Below are 22,682 nucleotides of genomic sequence, written 5' to 3'. Positions count from 1 at the left end.
ATGCATACAAATCACCCCTCGTATAAAATGAAAACTATTGTACAGAAAAAGACATTTTATATAGAATGGTTGCGAATAACAAATATTATGAAAGAAATTCCATTTTTATTCTTTACGATACCCGACGTTGTACGAGCGTAATTGTGATGTTATTTTTTTTCACAGTCCATTATAAACCTACACTTTTGACTTTGCACTTATGGTGGCGTCCACATCGCATGCTTCTTACAGTTTCTCATGTAAAAGATCTCATTTGGGTGAAAAACGACCTTTCTAAAAATCTTACATGTAAGATATAATAAATTTGAGCCGTGTCACGACAAAACCAACATAATGGCTTTGCGACCAGCATGGATCCAGACCAGCCTGCGCATCAGTGCAGTCTGATCAGGATCCATGCTGTTCGCTATTAGTTTCTCTACTTGTTATAGAGTTTGTAAGCGAACAGCATGGATCCTGATCAGACTGCGCGGATGCGCAGGCTGGCCTGGATCCATGCTGGTCGCAAAGCAATTATGTTGGTTTTGTCGTGACACGGCTCTATTATATTACGTAAATTGTCATCATTTTTTTGGACGATGACTTAAAACAACATTTGAAGAATACATTAAGTGTTGTACCTGTATAATTTATATATAGTTTGTTTCTCGCAATTCAGGTATACAATAATACCTTTATAAAAGAAAACAACAGTAACAAACAAAAAAAGAAGAAAGAAGCAATAACAATAAAAATACAAACAAACCATAATGTAATATAATCTAGTTGATGACACAAATTTTATTCATTTTGCCTTTAAAATGTCTTCTTAATTTCTAGCATGTTTCTGGGAGAGCAATAAGGTGATTAAACGTTATAATGTACATTAAATGATAGTCCAAGCGGAATTGATAAAACAACAAACATAGCTTCACTCTAGACACATAATCGTTTAGTTGCAAATAAATCATAGAATGTTAGGACAACAATAACAATGTCCTTGCAATATTCAATTAACAAATGGAGGAAGATCTGAACCATCTATTTATATTGTCATTACTACAAGTGTATGGTGTTAGAATTTCTGCGATTATTAATACATAAAATATTTTAAGAAATAAAAACATTTTGTAAAAATTAACTTAAGTAAGTGAAACGTTCATATGTTTTATTTGAATCTTAGCCGTTTCTTTGAGTACTTATTGATCCCCCCAAGAATACATGTACATTGGCGTATGCATCAGAAAACTTTCGGTGAATGTTACAAACTATATATAGAAAATATACATTTCTTCTGATGTATTTACAGATATTTAGTTGTTAGTTGTTATCAAAGCGTCCTGCTCGGACATTGACATTGGTAAACCAGCAGTCTTACTAGTGATTGCCCGTGGTAGATAAAGTATAATGATAACACATTACAATTTCCTTCGCCATGAAAACCAGATGTATACACAGTTTTGGGACTAAAACCATGTCAACTGTTCTCTACAGAACATTTTCGTATTTTATTATTGTTTTCATATGCTTTAACATCACAGCATAAAAGCGTTTTTTTACATTTTTTAACAGTAATCTTGTTTCACAAAGATGAGCTTTTAATGTAAGTTTTTATCGCTACATGTGCATCAAAAACCATTGCTCACAAAAAAAGCAACACGGAGAGGAAAAGTAAATTACGAAATACCGGTAGGGCCATTTCAACTTCATGGATACCCGATTTCATCGTCATGAATTTACAATCGTAAATTCATGAAGTTGAAATCATGAATTCATAAAATTGAAGTCGTGACTTCGTGAAATTGACATCGGGAATTCGTGAAGACGAAATCGTGAAATCACAAATTTGAATTCGTGAAGTTGAAACCGGGAATTCATTAAAATAAACTCGGGAATTCATCAAATTGAAATGACTTTACCGATCTTTCGTAGAAAACAATCTAATGCACTTTCAAATTATCATTTTTACAAACAGTATTTCAGACGCTCCCTTAATGAACATAAAAATGATTTTGATGAAGTTTAGCAATCGTATCGTTCACAACATCATCTTCTATTATCCACCGACTAACACCATTTATCAGCGAAATTTGTCTACAATCAATGTAACACAGTTACGTTACGCTGCGAAATGTCTCCTTTATTACTATTGTTCATGTTTTAAACACTTTACTTCCCTGAAATTCCCAAACTATAAATCCTGACTTAAAGTTACATTGCTATTTTTGTTAATGTTTAGTTTTTAGTTGTTGACTTTTAGGTTTGAATATCTCAATAATATAACAAGATGTATATTTATTCACTATCACTCTCTGAGTTTGTAGCAACACTGATACATACACGGGAAAAGCATTCACTGAAACCAAAAAAAAAGTTAAAATTCAATAACATTTCTATGATGTTACAAAAGTAAGAAATGATTTCTATATCACATATATACCGCTTGAAGCGTTGTTCTATAGCTATTGTTATTTATTTGTTAAGATGGTGAATTAGAATTCTACTAGGCAAAACTCGTGTTTCCCCCCACCCCTCATAATCTGTACCTTTTAAAAGGAGAACATGATTAATCAAATAATTATATGATTTATTAAGAAAATACGATTTTACGAATTGTATTGCTTCAATTATCTTTAAAATAAGAAAAAAAATTAAACTCGTTTTCTATCCGATCAATGTCACTAGAGGTTTTCAAAACTTAGGTTGACTAAAAAACGAAAAAAAAAAAGATTCATCGTTGAAAATACTAAAAAGTTGTGATTGCGTTTTGACTAATTAACAACATAATAGAAACACTTTTGCGATACATCTGTACGGGTGAATATAGAATTTAGCTGACCTTTTATGGATTATTCATTAAGGTTGAGTGCATTCTTTTGCAGATGTCGCTCCATATCTGTTGTATTTAAACAAAGATAGTAAACTTCGTTATAGATGCTGAAAACATGTACATATCCAAAACCTTCAAAGACACAAACAGTTTATGGAATAAACTGACAGAAAACGGCTATATTTTTGTATAAATATTTTCCGTGAATTGTTCTGTTATAAATTCTATGACGAGGAAACATATAAAGAAAAACATTGACCCATTAACTTTATTGTAGATTTGTGGGCGATATTAGACAGTTCATACGGCGACCGTACTATTCGGTATTTTATTACACAACCAAAATTAGCTCTGTCTTCCCTGTAAGCAATTAAAAATCGTTCAGGAAAGGTTATTATCTTAATATAACAACCATGTCTCGGAGTAACATATACACCTATAAGGAATATCACGGCAGTCTGTTTAATTTAGATTTTCTTTACACGAATGTTCAAGAAAGTAATGAACAAAAAGGGAAATACATAAATATACTTGTCTTCAGAGATGTGTCATTCTTATTAATTTCACACTTATTTGCGCTGTTCAAGTCAACAGACATTATTTTTTTCTTTGGCAATTATCATTGTAAAGCAATTTACTAGATATCACTAATGGTACTTGCTTAATTGTCAACAAAACTGTGACAGTAAACGTTTACTTGAAATGTTTATAGTTCTAGTTATTTTTTGCTAATATATTAGACACAAACGTTCGGCTCATTTGTCTTTTCAAAAATGCCAATAATGGTCAAGTTATTATAAATAATTATAAAATTATAGATTAAAATTTCATAAATTATTAAATAATCTCCCCTTGATCATCAAGAACAAATTAATATCCGTTTACATTATATAATATATATTAGGTATATAATTCGTTGTAGCGTAATTCCCGACACAGTCTTGCATTTTTTAAAAATAGGACATAATTCCACATCTATAAGTGAAAACACTGCCAAAAAATAATTTGATTTTGTATTTTCTTATTATTTTATAATATATTACAGCCATGTTTTAAGGTAGTACACCCCTAATGGGCACTATAAGGAACAGTAAAATTGGCAACATTGGACAGTTATATGCCTTAAATGTCACCTGTATGCAAAATTTTAACAAAATTTACCGTGTGGTTTATGAGTTATGGACATTTTTCTGAACTAAAACTTTGCCATTAGAATGGCCTTTTTTCAAAGATGAGGAAACTCTAAATAATTTATAATATCATCATTATGAAAAATGTTTTCCTATCGCTCATTGTTAAGAAACAAATAATGACATTTAGTTAACAAATTAAACAAGCAAAAAGATTGTTTTTAAACGAAATGTTTTTAATATGTTTAAAATGTAACCTACCCCACCCACCTTTAACACTTATTTGACCATTTCCCTGTGTAAAAAGCCTTATTTAAAATATCACTAAAATTTTCCACAATGAGGGACTGTTTTCAAAGTTTGCCTAACATTTCTTAAATGTATATTGGTTGGTCTTGCAAAATATAAAATACTTTTACCGTGTAGTTATTATTTTATAAAATTTTGAAAATATCTGGTGTCATATTTGCTATTAAATTTGGCATTATTTAGTAAACAAATACCTACAAAAATCATATAATTGAAATGAAACACTTTTGTCTTCCATTAGGAATCTGAGAGATTAATAAAAAAATGTTAAAAAGAAAAAAAAGAAAGAAAAAAGTAGCCCCTTCAGGGGTTTTAACCCACGCCCCTCAGTTTCAATACACTTCACCGTGATTTTAGTCTATTTGAATACTCTTCAAAGTGGAGATAGTGCATAAGGGGTGTATTACCGTAAGAAAACAATACACATAAAGAAAACTTGTATTGTGGATATTTGAAGACTGATGATTAACAGATTATCCCAGGCGGAATTAACAAAACAACAATCATATCTTTACCGGTGACACGAGCGTTTAGTACCAGATTAATCACATGATGCGTTGACAAAAAAAAACTGTGTCATTGTAAGAGACTGAGAACATCTTAAAACCAAAAGAATTGTTATAGCATTAGCGGTGCTTTCAGTAAAAACGATTAAAATAAGTAAATTTTTATTTTTCAAATACAGTTATACATTAAATTATGTTGCCAATTTCATACGGCTTTGTGCTGTTGATATGATGGACGTAACAAAGTATTCATATATACCGACATTTAACTGTATTTTATTAAATGCTTACTGCTCGCATTTTCTTTCTGAATTCAATCTTTTAAACTTAGAAACTTTAAACTTGTATGTGGTAAAGGAAGAACTCAGACTTTATGTCAGTTTGTCTTTTTTATGATGCCGTTTTGTTTTTGTCAGTTGTAATTTCTATATAAATCTAATTAATTATACGATTTGTATTTTAATTAACAGTGGACCACTAATTCATTTGTATCCATATAATAAAAGGATGCTGTATGTACGTATGTACCTGTATATAGTTTTTATCTATATGTATATATCAGTGTCTAGTCTAATAAACTCACTGTTCAGTGTATATCAAAATGAATTGTAATTTATACAACAGTAAAGATGGAAGTTGAAAAAAGAAGCATTTTGCTCGCCAGAAAATAAACCTGAAAACCTCATGCACTTTGCACATAATAAATGTGTTTATATAAGCTTGATATTCAGTAGATCTGACGCTCTCTTAATGTAAAACTCGTTTCTTTTCTCATGCTTTTTTTGTTTCCGCGGCATTGAATAAAATTAACCCCTTTCAACGGTGATATCGGTCAAGCATTTTGTTCACAGCATCATCTTCTATTATACACCGACTAACATCATTTATCAGCGAAATTTGTCTACAATCAATGTTACACAGTTACAATATGTTCATATGTCTCCTTTATTACTTTTGGCCATGAAATGTTTCGTCTGGGACAATTTTTTGAGATAAGGATTTCCGAATTATATGTAAAGCTAGAAAGAAGCTTTTGACTTAAAATAACATTGTTATTTTGGCTAATGTAATTTAGTCGTCATTCGGAGTGCTTTTAGGTTTTAGATATCACAATGAAAGAATAAAAGAGACACATTTATATGCAATAAACATCTGATTTGATCCAACACTTAAATCACAGAAAGGCATTTGGATAAACAATGGTTTATGTTCTAACCAAAGTTTGAAAGGAACGCTGAACGTGTAACAGCTACTGTATAAGAACAAATTGTAATCTCTACACTGACTATATCTTTAGACAATAAGTTATCATTAAAATGGCCACAAATTCTGAAGCCTGAACTTTCACCATGGATAATCTTTAATCGAATTGAAAGAAATATTATTGCTACGTGTACAGATAGTTTCTTTACAACTAAGAAAATGGTACGGGTTTTTCATTTTGATTGATTGACCTATATTTGGCTTTTTTATCGATTTCAAATGATATTAATATGGTTGATGTTTGTATCTAATATGCACTAAATGTAAAAAAGCAAAAAAGTATGCCAAAATAGTCCTTTAAACGCATTTTGTAACCGTTAAAATGTAATTGTCATAGAGTATTGTCAAGAATTTAGAGCTTGCACTTTTATTTTTATACGTACGGTTTTATCTATTGCAAAGTATGAAAGAAGTAACATGGTTTAACCAGACAAATTATACAATGTTTAAATTAAAAGTGCTGTTTTCCGAACTTAATGTTGTATTTAACATCTATTTCATTTCTAAATTGGGGCGTTGAGACTGTTTATAAAGTGATATAAATGAAAAGGAAAATCTCTCGGGAACAATGCAGACAAAATTTACAAAGGAAATTCGTAGTAGATTCCCTCCGGTTAACAAAGATCTTGAAATTGTTAGATCTTTCAAGAGCAGTAAAACAAAGTTAAATAAGTGAATATTTTAGACTCGGTCTGATAAAAATGCAGCATCTCACACCGCCACTGCATTGGCTTTATGAAAAAAAAATCTATTACAATATCTGGAAAAAAAGGTAAGTTTTTATTAATAGACAAAATTTATTTAATTAGGTAGCTAGGGTGCTAGACAAAAACAAGTAAATTACTACAGTTCTTACTTTCTAGCACCGACTAAAGAATAATTTATAATTTATAACACAGTTTAAATATTTTTTTTTGAAATATCTGTAGATGTATGCTTACAATAATGATCATAGAAGTTTAGATATGACAATTTCAAGTCATCAAAATTGATGTCCCAGTTTCATGCTAAAAACAAAGGTTGGAATGGAATTGTAAAATAGTAAATAGTATTAAAAAATAGTAAATGTATTAACAAAAGCTTTGGATTATCATTATCGTTATCATATTGGCATCATATTCGCCAGTTGACATTACTCTATAACGTCAACGTACGTGGGCGAAAATTCTTTTAACTACAGTGACACGTACGTTAACCTGATATAAGATTCAGCCGGGCTACATTATGTAGGTCCTTGCCGAGTGGTAAATGTTGTTGACTTCAAGCTACTTGCCCATCACCGATGTGGGTTCGAATTACGACAGTTCATGTGTGAAAGCTATCCAACTAGATTACGGAATGTTGGTGGTTCTATTCAGGTTCCCGTTCGTGCCTGAAATAATGCACTGAGGGGTACCTGAGGTTTTCCCGACCAGTAAAGCTGAAAAGTCGCCAAGTGACCTTTACTTTGTTGGTACGACGTAAAACAAACTCTTGGTACGACTAAAACAGACAAACAATCAAAAGGAAATCAGGTCTTATACTACCCGTGGAGAGGTGGAGAGGGAACTCAACATGCAAGTACATTTTAGATTCCGAAAAAAACTTTTAAGCAATTTTATGTATATTCACTTCTAACCCCACTTCATTCATTTATTTAAATTTTCTCACGTTTTTTCTTGGAGTATTTTTCTCGTAGTAAGAAAGTGCAACCTATTTTCCATTTATAACATAAATTTACTTCAATGCATAAGCATAAATTTCACTAGTTGTTTTAAAGATTCCTTTCGGAAATTGAGTTAATAAACATAATTTTAAAACAGAACATTTTTGTGATACGTTTATTATCAGCTATAATAGTATATAAAATTTTGTTTTGTATGAGATGCCATGTAATTGTATTGCTCTTAGAAAATACTCATCGTCCTTTCTTTACAAATCATTTTAGAAGCACTTTTACAAATATATCAAATCAATGATACAGTTCTTTTTCTCCCAATAGTGAAACACTATGTTGCATTGTCGTTTATACTATATAACGTTTTTAATTTCTCAACAATATTTAAGTTTTATAAAGCTGCCATTGCACGTTCTAGCTGCTCCACATCACGAGTGAGAGTTTGTGCGAAATTTTGTAAGGCTTTCTTGTCATTCAGTACCACGACAGAGCTAGTGAATGGATCGTATCGCACTTCACACGGACGTTTGATCTTCATTGAAAAATCTCTGAAAGAAAAATTGTAAAACTTCATTTAATTTACAGAAGAAAAGAAAACAGAAATAAGGAAGTCTAAAAAGCAAAACTGTTTTTTTTTTTAAATTTTCATCATTGTTATAGAAACGAGTGTTTTAAGCGGAACGTATTAATTGTGATTTACATAGCTATTTCAATCTAACCTCACCTCATTTTCTTCATCATATCTTCAAAGGATTCAGCAATAAAGTACAAAGGCTGAAGATCTTCATCGGTATAAGATTGGACAGCTGTTTTCTCGGGGTCAAAAGGTCGTTTCTCTGGAGCATCAGATAACGCATGCTGTAATTCACCGTACGATGACAAAATGCCTGCACCGTATGCTTTAAGGTCGCCCTTCTGTTTACACAGTCCAAATTCTACAGTGAACCAGTACATCTGAAATAATAATGTAATGCAGGCAAATGAACGAGAATGTCTAGTCAACAAAGTAAAAGAGTGCTTTATGTCATATTCACGTATTATTTATTTCGAATTTACATTATTAGTAATGAAAATGTACATATTACGTAATCATGTATAAAAAGTACTGAAATTATTTCATGTGACATATATCATATCTGCATCTATATGCATGTATGCTATTTTCAATGAATATACTTCTACAACATTACCGTTGCAAATTTTTCTATGTCAGCATCTGAAGCTCCGAGAGACGCTAGACCTATATTTTGTGTGAATTCGGCAACAACAGGATCGGCAAGCATGGGAACATGGCCTAGAAGCTCGTGTACACAGTCTCTGAAAGGAAGGAACATGTTTCAGTGTCGATCAGGCAACATAAGGTGTTGGCAGAAAACATAATTAAACACTTTTACTCAAACTAAAATTCAATACCTTGAAATATAGATTTAAATGTATTGCTCAGTATAATTCAATTCTTATTTTAATCAAAACGTTACTTATGAACACTACTAATCAATGTATAACTAATGGTTTTATTAAATATCTAAATCACATCTGGTGTTTAACTTTAAAATATGAATATTAAATTTAGACTCACGGTTCCGGTGAATGGTCCGGCTTAGAAGGATGCCTGACGTATTGTGTACATTGGAACACACGGAAAGCAAGGCTGGCCAGGAAATCACGGGCTGACAGTAAGCCTGATACAGGCCGCAGCTGAAATCCAGTTTTCCCTTTATTAAAGTAAAACCATGGTAAATTAACATGTATGTTTAATTAATAATTTGAAAGTGTGATTCATGATAAATTCATATAATTAAGTCGGTATACATGTATGTTTTATTAAAAATTTGAAAGTGTGATTCAGGAATGATTGGGTCAAGACAACAGATACACAGTGTCATGAATAAAAATGTAGTAGATATAAGTAATCGTTAGTAAACTTAAATATAGCATAAATGTGTAACAAGATCTAAGTTTATTGAAGCATTTTCCTTTGCCACACTTTCCTAGTAAAGAAATCTTTTACAATTATTACTGTTTCCTTTTACGTTGAATTTAACACTGATGGATCATTTATATAATCAAATGTTCTGTTTAATTTGTTTGTTTAATGATAATCATCTTAATATTTCGTTAATATCACAGTAATTCGAATACGCGTTTGAATTTGCCCAGAAAAAATATTACATATTGTTTTGTATTTCTATGATAAAAAAACATCAACTAACTTTTAAGAAAGTTGGATACATCTTCTAGTTGTGGAATAGCTTTATCCGAGTAGCCACATTCATCTTCCAGCAGTTTAAATACATCTAGATATTCTTGACATGCGTGTTTCGGAGTCAATTGCTTTAGCTCTCGGTACACGTGACCCCTGTTAATAACAATTGAAGGAACCCATATATTCGGTAATTAAACTAAAACTATCGCTTTTTGATGTTCGTGTACAAGAATTGGTTTAAACTGTAACTTTATTGTAACATACAAATTTACATCATATGATAAATCCAATGATTTCTGCAGATGAGTAAAAGTTTATTTTGTATTATAATAATAATGTTGATGAATATGCTTTGCGTTAAAAGGAAATATATTTCAGTAAAAATACCAACATAATTCACACCAGGCTATATGGGCAATAAAATTAAAATATTTGAATAAATTGGAATATGAGACTTAATCATAATAAAAGCATTCAGGAGTATATTCATTGTTCGTCAATAACAAGGCTATTTTAAGTATTTACCAAGCTGTTATCTCAGATGCAGCGTACTCTACTCTAGGTATTGTCTGGCCACTGTGAAGTATATAAAACATTTAATTTACATACTGGACAGCAGAATAATATAACATTTAAACAGCTTTATAGTAGGTCGACCAATTATAATTTGAAATGACAAGAAATAAATCATCGTCTATTATAAGAAAATATACTGATTCATTTATTAAAAGCCCAAAGCTTTTCTTGCACAGCAGTTTAAATTTATTTTAGCACAGTGATAACACCCCTGAATGAACATCTTAAATGCTTTCATCCTGCAGCACAGAAAAGTAATATTTTACACTGATATATGAGTCTCTATGGTAACTTACTATCTATAATCAAAGGCAATATCTGCAATATCTTTTCGCCTACGTCGGTACTCTTTGTCAGTAAATCCCTGAAATTGGAAAATACTTTTGCCACTAATTTTCATACTAATTTGTCAATAGTAATGTTGGTTTTTAAATGAAAACTAACCACAGACACTTGAATTATCCCAAATGATGTTAAGAGATGAAACCAATTTAGAATTTAGCTGAAACAATAAAATGTTTTGACACCGTAATTTGTTTTAGAAATAAATGATAGGAACTTTAAGGTTGATCAGTAAACTTTTAACAATTTTAAGATAAGTATTTTACTTAAATTTTTGTATACCAAAAACGAAACTGTTCCAGATTTCCTTTATGTGTTAATTTTAATACTTAAATCATCAATCTTGAATTTAAGCATTACCAAATCGGTAGAACAAATACTTTATAATTTCTAAGAACAAATTGATTTTTCCCTAAATATAAAAGTCATTCTATACAATTTTACACATGAGAGTCCACAGTAATGTATATGAATATTGAAATCGATAGCTTTTATCAAATTATATTTCCGTCACATTTTTATAAACAAGATCTCCTTCATTTGTCAGATTATGTTTTGCCTCTTAGATATCAAAGACAACAAATTCCTCATTAGCATATCTAGACAAGACTATTATTATTGTCACCTCTTACTGCACGCGATCATCTTCCTGTCCCCGCGTTAACGACATGCCTTCATAAAGAACAACCACTGATCATTTTATTTTATTCAGCTCGCACTTGTTAACAAAAAGTGTTCAGGAGGAAAATTTCCTGATTTAGTTTTACTGGTCGACATTGAAATATCGCCAATCAATGTGATGTTTTATGATTAAAATTGCATATATAATTGCACTGATTAAGGCAGTATCACGTGCATTTATACATTTACTCATGTAAACTTAATCAGAGCTTAATTGTATATTACTGTCAGAACAGGCAACGTGAATTACTTCTAAACGTATGCCTTTTGAAATATAGTACCAACTTCGTTATTCCTGAGGAAATAAAGATGTTTAATTGTCAGCAATTAGTACACTGACATAACGATGCTACAATATATTACACAAATTGAGAAAAAAAACAGGATGTGAGATTAAAGAGAACAAAACACAAACAAACATATGAGAATATTGGGATTAAAGAAAACTAAAACAAACACAAGCTTATCGTCACATAAATAGAAAAGAAAAAGAATCCACAAGGGACACCCAAAACGGCAAAATTAAAAATGTTGCAGGCTCTGTTTGTTAAAAGATTGAACTTGAAAGTGCAAGCTACCGTTCACGCTCTTTAGCACCGGCTTCAGCAGAATGCAACATTAAAACATAAAAAACATCGAAATCTTAAATTTAGAAAAGTCCGCAGCTTTGTACCATTACGCGAAAAGCGGCGTTTGGTCCCAAAGTAAAAGAATGCATGTGCTCTAAGCGAGTAAACAATAGACGGGTCTAAACCGCAATTGAATACCTTATGTGCAATGATACATACATTTGTGCATGAATATTATTAAATGACTTACATACATCAAAATTATATCAATATTTGACCTAAATGTTTTACTTTTATCTAAAAAAATTGAATATATACATACCGGGTGATCGCAATCAAGCTCTGGTTCAAACTTTGTCACTATGTGTGTACATTTGTCTAGGTCTGATATGTGTTTTGGAAACCATACTTCTAAAATAAATACATAATGTATTGCTATATGTAGGAAATGGGTGGCAGTTTTACAATCAAACATTGCAAAAAAGCTATATTGCTTTTATAACTTTTACAAATTATTTGTCGTCATTATTCACAAAAGTCTAGTTTTGAGATCAATATGTTTTAGCAAATCCCATTGTATTTTCGATACTGCTTGCATTAACGTATTTTGACTCTACAGGACAAAGCATTAGATATTGACACTTGTATCATAGTTAATGTCAGAGTTAAATCGTATACACATACATGCGCAGTGCCCTGACTTAAAAATGAAGGCATTAGCTACCCGCACTCCAGAGCATGCTCATTTATTGTCTAATTTTTCTAGGGTTTGCTTATGTGACGACTGAGACAGGGACAACGATAGAAATGTCATATTCAGATGCTCGTTCATTGGTTTCTTTTGTCTGAGGTTTCACATTTTGACAATAGGGAAGGTGCTTTTAGTTTTGCCTATGATACAATCAAAACAACCGGCAATCTGATTTATACCCGGGGGCTCCGCCATCTCGTACAAATGAGATAGCCTCGTGTTTCGATGCTCTTTCTATTACTTGTTGCATTATATATCATACTGGTTGCATTAATATTTCTGGTTATATTGACTGTTTACAGATATAAAACAAATAAATATGTGTAAATATACTAATTATAAACAAAATGTCATGCATAAAGCTGACATAAAATGTCGTAGATTTGTTATGAATTCATCAAACCTCAGAAATTGAACATGTTGTATAGAATGGATACGTCTATTCGTCAGATTGATGCGTGACCGATATTTAACAATAAACATTTGAAAGAGAATATCATTTAAATGTAAAGCACAACCATACAACCATACGAACGCATTCAAATGTAAAATGACAATACACGATTACGGCTATTGAACATTTGACAGTGAAAAATGCATTAAAATATTTTGTTTCATATGTTTAATTATGCCTTTTGTCTTTAGAGTTATTTACCTTGTGTAGAAATCAATTTCTCGTTTTCACACCAAATATCTGACACTGAGTTATTTTGGCGAATGCTGTTCATCACGGCTGTCACCGTGTCCTTGACTCCAAAACATTGTAGTAAAATATCGTGTTGTGATCCGAGCTTCTTTGCTTTTCTTGATTCTATATGGTCAATTACAACTTTTGACGTCTGAAATAAGTATTAGGAAAAACTTTGCTGTATATTACGATAGTAACATATAGTTAAATTGATTATAATAATAATCTATGCTCAATTTGTTCTTTGTGTTTAGACAAGAAAGGTCCTTTAGGTGTATTACATAGATATATTGCTTAAATGGAAGGCTTTATGTTTAAATAGTTTAAAGATGGAAATTTTACAGATTTTATACTGAAATGTTTTTGCGTTGAAAGGAAAGATGGTTATCATGTTGATCATGTAACTACAGAAGCTTTTTATTATAATAATATAAATAAAACATAGCGTTCATCTATGAATAAATTTTTTATACATTATTAACTGACAACTTTAATTATAAAAATCAACAAGTTAATACTTTTGTTAATGGCATCTCGACGTGTTTTTCTACCGGTCAATAAAGCACTTAAAATTGTTTGGTTTAACAATTGTGATTGTATAAATCAATAACACATGTATACAAAATCAGATACAAAAATGTAAATGAAATATAGATTTTCTGTTGATTTATTGTCCCATGTATATGATTATGCGCCATAAAACTTGTAACATTAAACACTGTTTTATCCGGATTTTTTCTCTTACATTATTTAATGTAAAAATATTGTTTATCTGTGTTACATTTCAGATTTTAAATTGTGTGTGTTTTCACGCTTAAATTTAAAGCGACAAAAATAGAAAAGAAATAAATGCTGAAATCTCATTTAACTTTAGTGTGGACGTGGCAAATTTAGCTCTTATCATTAATTCTTCCAGCTTTAATTTTAAAATGTATTCTATTTTAAGGGGGATATCTATTTGTAAAAATATCATAAAACAGATTCCAAAAGGCGAACACCATAATTATCTCTTAATCTGTAAACGATCATGAAAACAAAGGCCAACTCTTACCTCAAACACTCTAATAATTCTAGATAACGACATCATGCCGTCTTTAAGTGACAACATTATTGTAAACTGGCGTTTCGAAACATCTTTGTCGATGGGAGATTTAACTTCGCCATTCTGCTGAGACAAAAATACCTCTTCTTCTTCACTTATTGAACCCCCACGGCTTTTTCTTTCCTGTTTTTCAAATTCAATGTTTGCAGCAGTTTCGAATTTTGCGTCTTCAATAAGACTTTTGCGACGCCATGAACCTCCATGCTTGAAAGAAAATGAGTAATGAGATGTATAATTATATATTTCCACAAAGTAAAATGACTATATTAATGATTACGGGGAAACATTTACAAAAAAAACAAACTATTTTTTTCTAAACAAGGCATAATTTATTTCAATAGTTTAAATTATGAACATTTTTTAGTGTTTTTCATGTTTTGTTGAATAAAAAATAATTCAGAATTTTTTTTATTATAAATATTGAAATAGCCATTTTTTTAATTTAAAAGTTTTCATACACCACTCTTATTACTAATAAAAGGTTTCAACTTTTGATTTTAATGTATTTTGAGATGAGCGGCGAAAACTATTTAAACAACTCAAAATTTCCTTTCTCTTATTAAGAACCGATAACATAATGTTGTATACAAAATTGAAAAAAAATCACAAATTGCCGCCAGGTAAAAGACATCAGAGCTTTTAAGCTTGAACACCAACAGGTTATTTTCATTAACTTCGTTGAATGGGGTTTTATACGTAACTACATTAAGTCAATGCATTTATGCTTTCAGAATATTTAAAAAGTCATCGGTAACAATTGAACATCAGGATATCGATCAATTGTCATCGATTCTGAAGCAAACAATGCTTTCACATTAAACAATATTTATATTTAAAACACATAACTCAAAGATACCTCTTGTATCAATGTTTGTAATATTGTAATTAATGATTTTGATTGAAACATGATTTTATTCATTTACGAAGTTTGTCCCAAAAGTTCGCAAAATAATTCAATAAAGTAAAAACAAATCGTCATGGCGTTTTCAAATCTATGCATATGTAAATTTAATATATTTCCACTCTACTTGCTAAAATTTATGCATTTGGTTTAATGGCTTTGCAAGTCAGGACGTCGTTTTGACGTCAACGTTAAAGGTTAATATTTTATTCATTTAAGAGATACGTATGATGTTGTGAAATTTGGTTGTTTTGTAACGTCAAATTGCGATATTTTTGATTTTCTTTGATCTGCAAGTGGTTAAGTAAATCGTGTGTGTTGTTAGAACATGGTATATGTGTATGATGTCAAATTTTCTAAAGAAATTACATCAGATACACCGTTCTACGACTCCCTGAACATTATGCTAGGAGTCGCTTGTACCTTCACTAAACAACACATTTTGTTAAAGATAATCCTCAAACTGCACAAGCTGGCAACTTTATAAATATAAATAAAAAATAAAGTAATGACGTATTTTCCGTAAAATTCGGAGTATGGTTAGATTTTTATATAGTAAATACATATGTTTTCAAAGAAATGCGATTAGCGTCTTATATTTTTCATAATGAAATTTTTTGGGAACTTTTGGGACAACACTCGTTTATAAAATGATAAGTTACCATTGAAATACGAAGAATTACTAATAATAATGATTTGAAATTTATATATATGACAGGAATCATAATCATCCTTTTCAGCTATTAAAATGTTATAATCATAACTTATATATACACAAATAAAATCAAGAATCGGTTCAAGTATTAATCGAAATATGGCCACATGGATTTATAAAATTGATTAATTTGGGTCACAGTATTTGAAAATGCGACCAAAAATAGAATACAAATTTACTCTTTTCCTGCAAACAGTAAAAAGGAAACAAAAATCCATAGATATTTGTCAAGTGCTTTTAAATAATTGCAATATGTCCATGGTATAATAAATGAATTTCATTATTTAATGTACATAAGATAGAATTAATTTAACAGTGTTTGCGATAAATCTTATACAATTGCTCAAAACTGTCTGATAATTAAAAGAATCAATAATACTCGTTCATGCATGTGAAGTTTGATACTTTAGCTTGTCCAAGCTCTGAGTGATTCCATGATCTATGTACCAAATTGCAGTTGTATTATACCGTTTTTCAGGAATTAGATAAATGGCTATTTATGTTAAGTCAGTGCCCGTCGATGATTAGCAATTAGAAATATTTATTCAAGTAACATCAATGACAGCGCATTGTTGCTTTTGTTAATGGAAGTCATTTTATAAGCTAACTTAGCCTGTTAAATAAACATGTATGCGAGATTGGAATCTGGTTATCGGATAACGTTGGGCGACATTCAATTACCAGCCCACTCGAGTGCTTTCATAACAGTCCTTGTATAACATTGTATGTCGTCTTATACCCTGTTAGATTGATGCGATGGTATGCTGAATGTGTCTATATTTGCTCTTCAGAAATAATACAATCTGTGTTTTATTGAATATCTTAGCGATGATAAAAATGTCATCTTTATTTGTATGTATATAAAGCCATCTGACAAACAAAGAACAAGCAGCTGTCATCTTCAAACTCTTACTAATTCATAACATCGCATAGAATTTTAGAACTTTTTAAAACATATGCAGATGTGACGGGTAGCCAAATGTGTTTTTATAGAATAAGTTCTATATCACTAAAGGTTTACTCTTTTTCTTATCACACACATGTGATAATGATAACATAAAATTAATATAATAATTTTTCTTTAGTTAGTTATATATCAACCAAGTTTAAAATCACTAAGAAACATATTATTATTCAATATAAATAATAATGTTACTTTATGTTTGTTACATAGCAGATGATACGGCTTTTATAGTTTATTGTGTTTAAACATTTAACTTGCTGAAACCAAAATTGTGTAGCCTTTGTACCACATACAGTGCCAGGCCAGCCAGTACATCCATGCATTCTGGCCATACTCTATACTCATTGCCGGTCAAAGCCAAGTTTTATTTTGATATCACAAAATTGATAGTGAGCCACGACAAAAATCAAGATCGATCTTATTTTGATTTGTTAGATGCCTGTCAGGACATCTGTCTTTTTCATGTAATTAAATAAGGATATATGACGTTATGAGTGACTCCAGCATCTAGATCTAGTCTAAATGTACCAAGCACTGGTCTGAATCTTTAAAACAATACATCCGACTAGTAACGCGCCGCTACCAACATAATAAAATACTTAATCATTAAGCTGGATTAAAATAAGTACATAATTTAAGCTAGTAAAAAGAGTTTTAAAATTAATTTTCAAAACATCACACATTTTGATACATTTCGATTTGGAATATTGAAATTAAATTTCTACTTAAAATAGAGTGATATAAGAATCCCTAAAGAAAGCCCAACGCGGAAAAAATTGAAAATGTTGCAGGCTCGGTTTGATTGAGCCTGTTCATGGACGGTACTGTCAAGTGCAAACTACCGTCCATGTCCCCTAGCACCGGCTTAAGCACAATTCAACATTTAACATGAACTGGTAAAATTTAGAATTTTGTAACCTCCGCAGATGTGTTCATATGGCGGTTATCATGAAACCTTCAATGTGACACGTTAATGTCATTCCATGAAAAGCGGCATATGATCCCCAAGTAAAAAATATGCGTGTGCCCTAAACGAGAAATCAATGCGCGGAACTAAATAAAATAAGTTCTTATATATGAACGTATTGTTTAGAAATTTATGAAATTCTTCAAACGAACAAACCTTTGTTACTGATGTTTTACATCGAACGAGTTAATGCGACTGTAACAAAATGGTTGTACAATTTTCAGCAAAAATATTTCTTCTTGAAAATGGGCAACCATGTGTTTGATGATGTTAATATTATAATTGATTTAGAGCATATTACATGTTGATCACGTGAAGAAGAAAGAAGCCCTGAATATGTACTAATTTGTTAAAAAAGTATCAAAATGTAAGCTAAGTGGTATTTTGACTTCCATTCCCTTAGAGAATCAAGGAAGATACAGCCTTATAACCATTTAGTATAGCAGAGCACTCAAAATAGAAAGCTTTTACAATATATTTTTGAGGCTCAATGGAAACGTAAGTGAGCATAAATGATGGGAAATCTGAGGAGAAATCATACATATACATTTCATCAAATATTAGCCACAAAGAAAAATGTTGATTTAAGAAATATGATAGCAAGGTGTTAGACAGAAACAACTAAACGTAAAATCTTAACATTTCACCAGTGACAATTAACTTCTGATTGACTGGAACTCTCTTTGAGGCGATTTGTGTTATTAAAAAATCAATTATCTAAACATGACTTCAGACGTACATATTGTTTAGTGATGAATGCTTAATTAAACATCCTCCACCAGCCACTCTTTTGTAATACAATATTGCTATTCTGAACCAATTAACTTGATAGCGATACAAGTACTTTTCAAACGTTACTTGTCAATAAAGCTTTGATTGCGTAGATTTATTTGGAAATAGGTCCCATTGTCAGATATTTTCATATTGCGGATGAATACAAACAATGCTCGGTTTCTCTAATTTCAGCGGGGAACTAGTTTTTAAAGATTTAAACGAGGAGTTCAAAGAGCATGTTTAGTTCTAATTTTATTTATTGTGAAAGGTTGTTCAGATGTATGAATTGAAAACTTTTGTAATTGTTTGTTTTGAAATTAATTTTCGAAATATTATACAAGGAAGGCCAATAAAATATAAAAAGTTTGGATGAAATATAGCATAATCACTAAAATTACTGCCGCACAAGTTATTGATAACATGGTAACATGGTAAAGCTAAAATAATTGTGAAACATTGTTAGCAATTTATAAATGTCCTTGAATTTTCATGATTTTTTTACAACATAAATAATATTCTAAAGGTATCATCACATACAATGTATTTTAGTCATGTTTATTCAAAATCATTGATTGTTTTCTCCTTCAACATTTTAGATATATCTGCTCTGGGTAAAATTATATCGTATAACAAAAATTTAATAAGAATTGAGAAATGAAAGATGAAAGTTTTAAATCTTAGTCAGAATAATTACAAACCTTTATACAAACAGTTAATATGGAAGGGATTTAAATACAAAAATAACCAAATTGACGTAACAGTATGCGTATTGTATATGCACGTGACGGTGACGTCATGACTTTTGCTAAATCACGTCCTTTCTATCATTTTAAAAAACTTTTATAAGCAAGATATATATAATATTATGTAAATTAAACAAAATAAAAAAGGTTTTATCTTATAAATGTGCATTTAATATACTTTTGCAAGAATATTTTGATAATGTCAGCGTAACTAATTATTTAGAAGCATTAAAATAGCGACCTATTGAATACGATGTTAATGTTCAATCATTCTTTGTTTTTAATTATTTTATAACGATATATTGCTTTAACTTTTACCGTAAAAATTATTCTACTTATAGCTTGCAAAAAGGTATTATGCAATCTTTATTTTATTGTCATTTCTTGTACGTTGGTATGTTTTTGATCATGATATACTAATATTCAATTTGGATTTTAAATATTTTGACGATATTTGTAATGTCTTTACCAAACTTCTCAACAAATCCAACTTACTCCTCGGATCGGATTTATCTGTGATATATGGCAACGGAGGCGTTTTTTATCAATTGATTAGCATTCTATTATATAAAGTGCTTCATTCAAGACACATATATTTTAAAAACAAAAAATAACAAAAAAAATAAACCCAATAAAACTGCCTAGATATCAGAACTGAATATTTTTTTCTTAAGGGAAGTTAAAGCATTATCAGTATTGATAAGCATTAAGGTATTATTGTTTCGCTGATCGTTGTTTTTACATCATCAATACCATTAAAATACGCGGTTAGTTCATTTCATGTTTTATCAAGTGTCACGCCGTGATGGCTGATAACAACGAGTCGCTTCTACATTATGACTTCTCTTCAATTTACATAGCAGACAATCCATTAACTTGTTCCTATAGAAAAATGATTTAGTGAGCAAAACTAATAATCATTGTATATTAGTCATGACCACAGCTAGAATTCCTTTAAAATCATTTGTTTTTAACGATATTTATTGATCAATCAGTTATCCATTCATCCTTCGATTGTCATTAAAATGTAATCAGTATGTTTCAACTGATAGGGAAAATGGGCTACAATATTTCCTGTTCCATTTAAAATAGAGCATTAAATGATGTGATTTTGTTTGATAAGTTGAAATGTGCAGGATATTGTTTAAATATGATATATTTAATGACAAATAAAAATATGGTAACACACAGTTAAGAAAAACATTTAACAAATGAATATGTAAAATAACAGTAAAAATTACATGTCAAAATGCAGATCTGTATTTACTTTAAATTTACACTGAAACAATTTATAGGTGTATAAAATACTGAATAGTGTCAGACTGTGTGTATATGGAATGTCTGTAAAATTTTCGGAAGCTTGAATTTAATCATTACCTTTAGCAAAGGAATTGAAATTATTTCATTAGAATAAGTAAATATTTGTAGCCATGTTTAAAGTAATATTAAGCATTTTTTTCTTCTCTTTTTGCATTGTTTATAGACAAAAAAAACAACAAAAACGTTAACCAGGTAAGACCATTGGCCTGTCGTTATTTAGCCAGGTAAACACATTAAGTATAGTTGTTCATACTAAAGGAGAAGAGACCTAACGTGGAGGCAAAAAACACACAAAAATGTACTCGGGTGATTAAGTGACAAAATGAATTTTTTTAAAGTAAAATAACTGCAAAGAAATAATTGTAAATCATAATGCAATATGTTTCATTGTTAAAACAACTCTCGGAAGTAAATACAATATTTACGTTGTAATATGTCTATTTATTCGCGTATCAAAGCGGATGAAATCAACTCACAAATGAATGAATAAAATTTGTAAATTGAAGAAATGGAATAAATAAATTGTTAGTAAGATGTTTACATTCGATATCATTATATATCTGATTAAGATAAGCTTTTAGGTTAAACTTAAACTTATATCTGTTATCATAGTAAATGACATAATCATTTATTTATATATTATCATATGAAAACGACAATATAATAATTATAACATTTCAAATATTGCAAACTTCAAAGCTATGTTAACAAATTTCTATAACAAAATTAAACTTATTTTTGAACAGTCATTAAAGTTTTAAGACTTTCTTTATACTTTTAAATTAACTACGCTAAATAAATGAAAAATGTGTAAAAAAGAAAATCAAAATGTTTTAAGGAGAAAATAATATCCTCATAAATAAATTTTTACCAATTTTATTTTTATAATCCTAACAACATCACTTACCTCTTGACTAAAACTTTTTTGGAAGGCAATTCTTCTCTTTACAGTTTCAGTGTCCGTATTTGGAGCTAATATTGTTTGTACTTCCATTGCAAAATGATTTTATCTAACTTTCTTCTACTTCAAAAATGTTCTTTTCGACAAACATAAGACTAAATCAAAGCCTTTATTATGAGAATTCCTTCAGAACAATTTTTATTTTATTTATATTTCTTATCTTAATTTATTACGGATAATTTAAGATATAATTATCACGATTGCTTGAAAATGTCTTAATAATGGTGACAAAAATAGTCGGCGATTTGCGTTTTATATAGCCGGTGTATCGATCCGGTTGATGCTTACATAAATTATAGAGATATTTTCGCTCTCTCGAGCTCTCACACCTTATTCTATGAGCAGCTCATTTTCAAACGATCCAGTATAAAGGAATTTATTGACACCCGTTGTGAACTATTGGAACGCTCGCTGGCGTCACATCCGGTTGAGCTGATTTTTGCAAACAAATAATCCCACGCGATAGAATCGAAATTCTTTTGAGTCCTATAGAACGGGTCCCGGGATAAAACAATTTACCCATTCCGTAAATAGCCAATTCAAACTTTCAAAACACACTCGTCGGTCTATTGTGGCAAATGTCATTTATGTTTATGTAGTCATTAAACTAGTATCAATTTCTGGTCTATCTATAAGTGAGATTGTTACGACCGCTATTACGAGTTTTGATCTTTTATACTCAAAGAATTGCCTAGAATAAACACAGTAGTTTCAAGAATAGAACCTAAATTGAATTTTCGGGCAGCAG

The 22,682-nt window shown here is 30.3% G+C and overlaps 1 protein-coding gene across 1 annotated transcript; it reads right to left on the bottom strand.

Moving 5' to 3' along the window:
* Positions 1 to 7,829: 7,829 nt before the first annotated feature.
* Positions 7,830 to 22,598, bottom strand: LOC132727655 (tyrosine 3-monooxygenase-like). Its single transcript, XM_060713223.1, has 11 exons — positions 21,881 to 22,598; positions 14,539 to 14,793; positions 13,455 to 13,638; positions 12,371 to 12,459; positions 10,753 to 10,820; positions 10,406 to 10,456; positions 9,888 to 10,033; positions 9,254 to 9,389; positions 8,865 to 8,991; positions 8,399 to 8,628; positions 7,830 to 8,222 (listed from the first exon to the last, which is right to left on the bottom strand). Exons 1-11 carry the CDS (start codon positions 21,965 to 21,967, stop codon positions 8,066 to 8,068), a joined length of 1,530 nt encoding a protein of 509 aa, XP_060569206.1. The 5' UTR covers positions 21,968 to 22,598; the 3' UTR covers positions 7,830 to 8,065.
* Between the last annotated feature and the right edge of the window lie 84 nt (positions 22,599 to 22,682).

Source organism: Ruditapes philippinarum, unplaced genomic scaffold, assembly GCF_026571515.1.
Source record: "Ruditapes philippinarum isolate M1 unplaced genomic scaffold, ASM2657151v2 ctg8810_1_1_1_1, whole genome shotgun sequence".
Lineage (NCBI taxonomy): Eukaryota > Metazoa > Mollusca > Bivalvia > Venerida > Veneridae > Ruditapes > Ruditapes philippinarum.
Note: the sequence above shows the minus strand (reverse complement) of the source record. Positions and strands in the feature narration are given on the sequence as shown.

Coding starts and splice junctions, on each gene's coding strand:
- LOC132727655 (XM_060713223.1), bottom strand. CDS start 21,967: ATGGAAGTACAAACAATATTAGCTCCAAATACGGACACTGAAACTGTA. Junction 10,457..10,752: donor ATTGCCTTTGATTATAGATA/GTAAGTTACCAT, acceptor TATACTTCACAG/TGGCCAGACAATACCTAGAG. Junction 10,034..10,405: donor GCATCTGAGATAACAGCTTG/GTAAATACTTAA, acceptor TGTTATTAACAG/GGGTCACGTGTACCGAGAGC.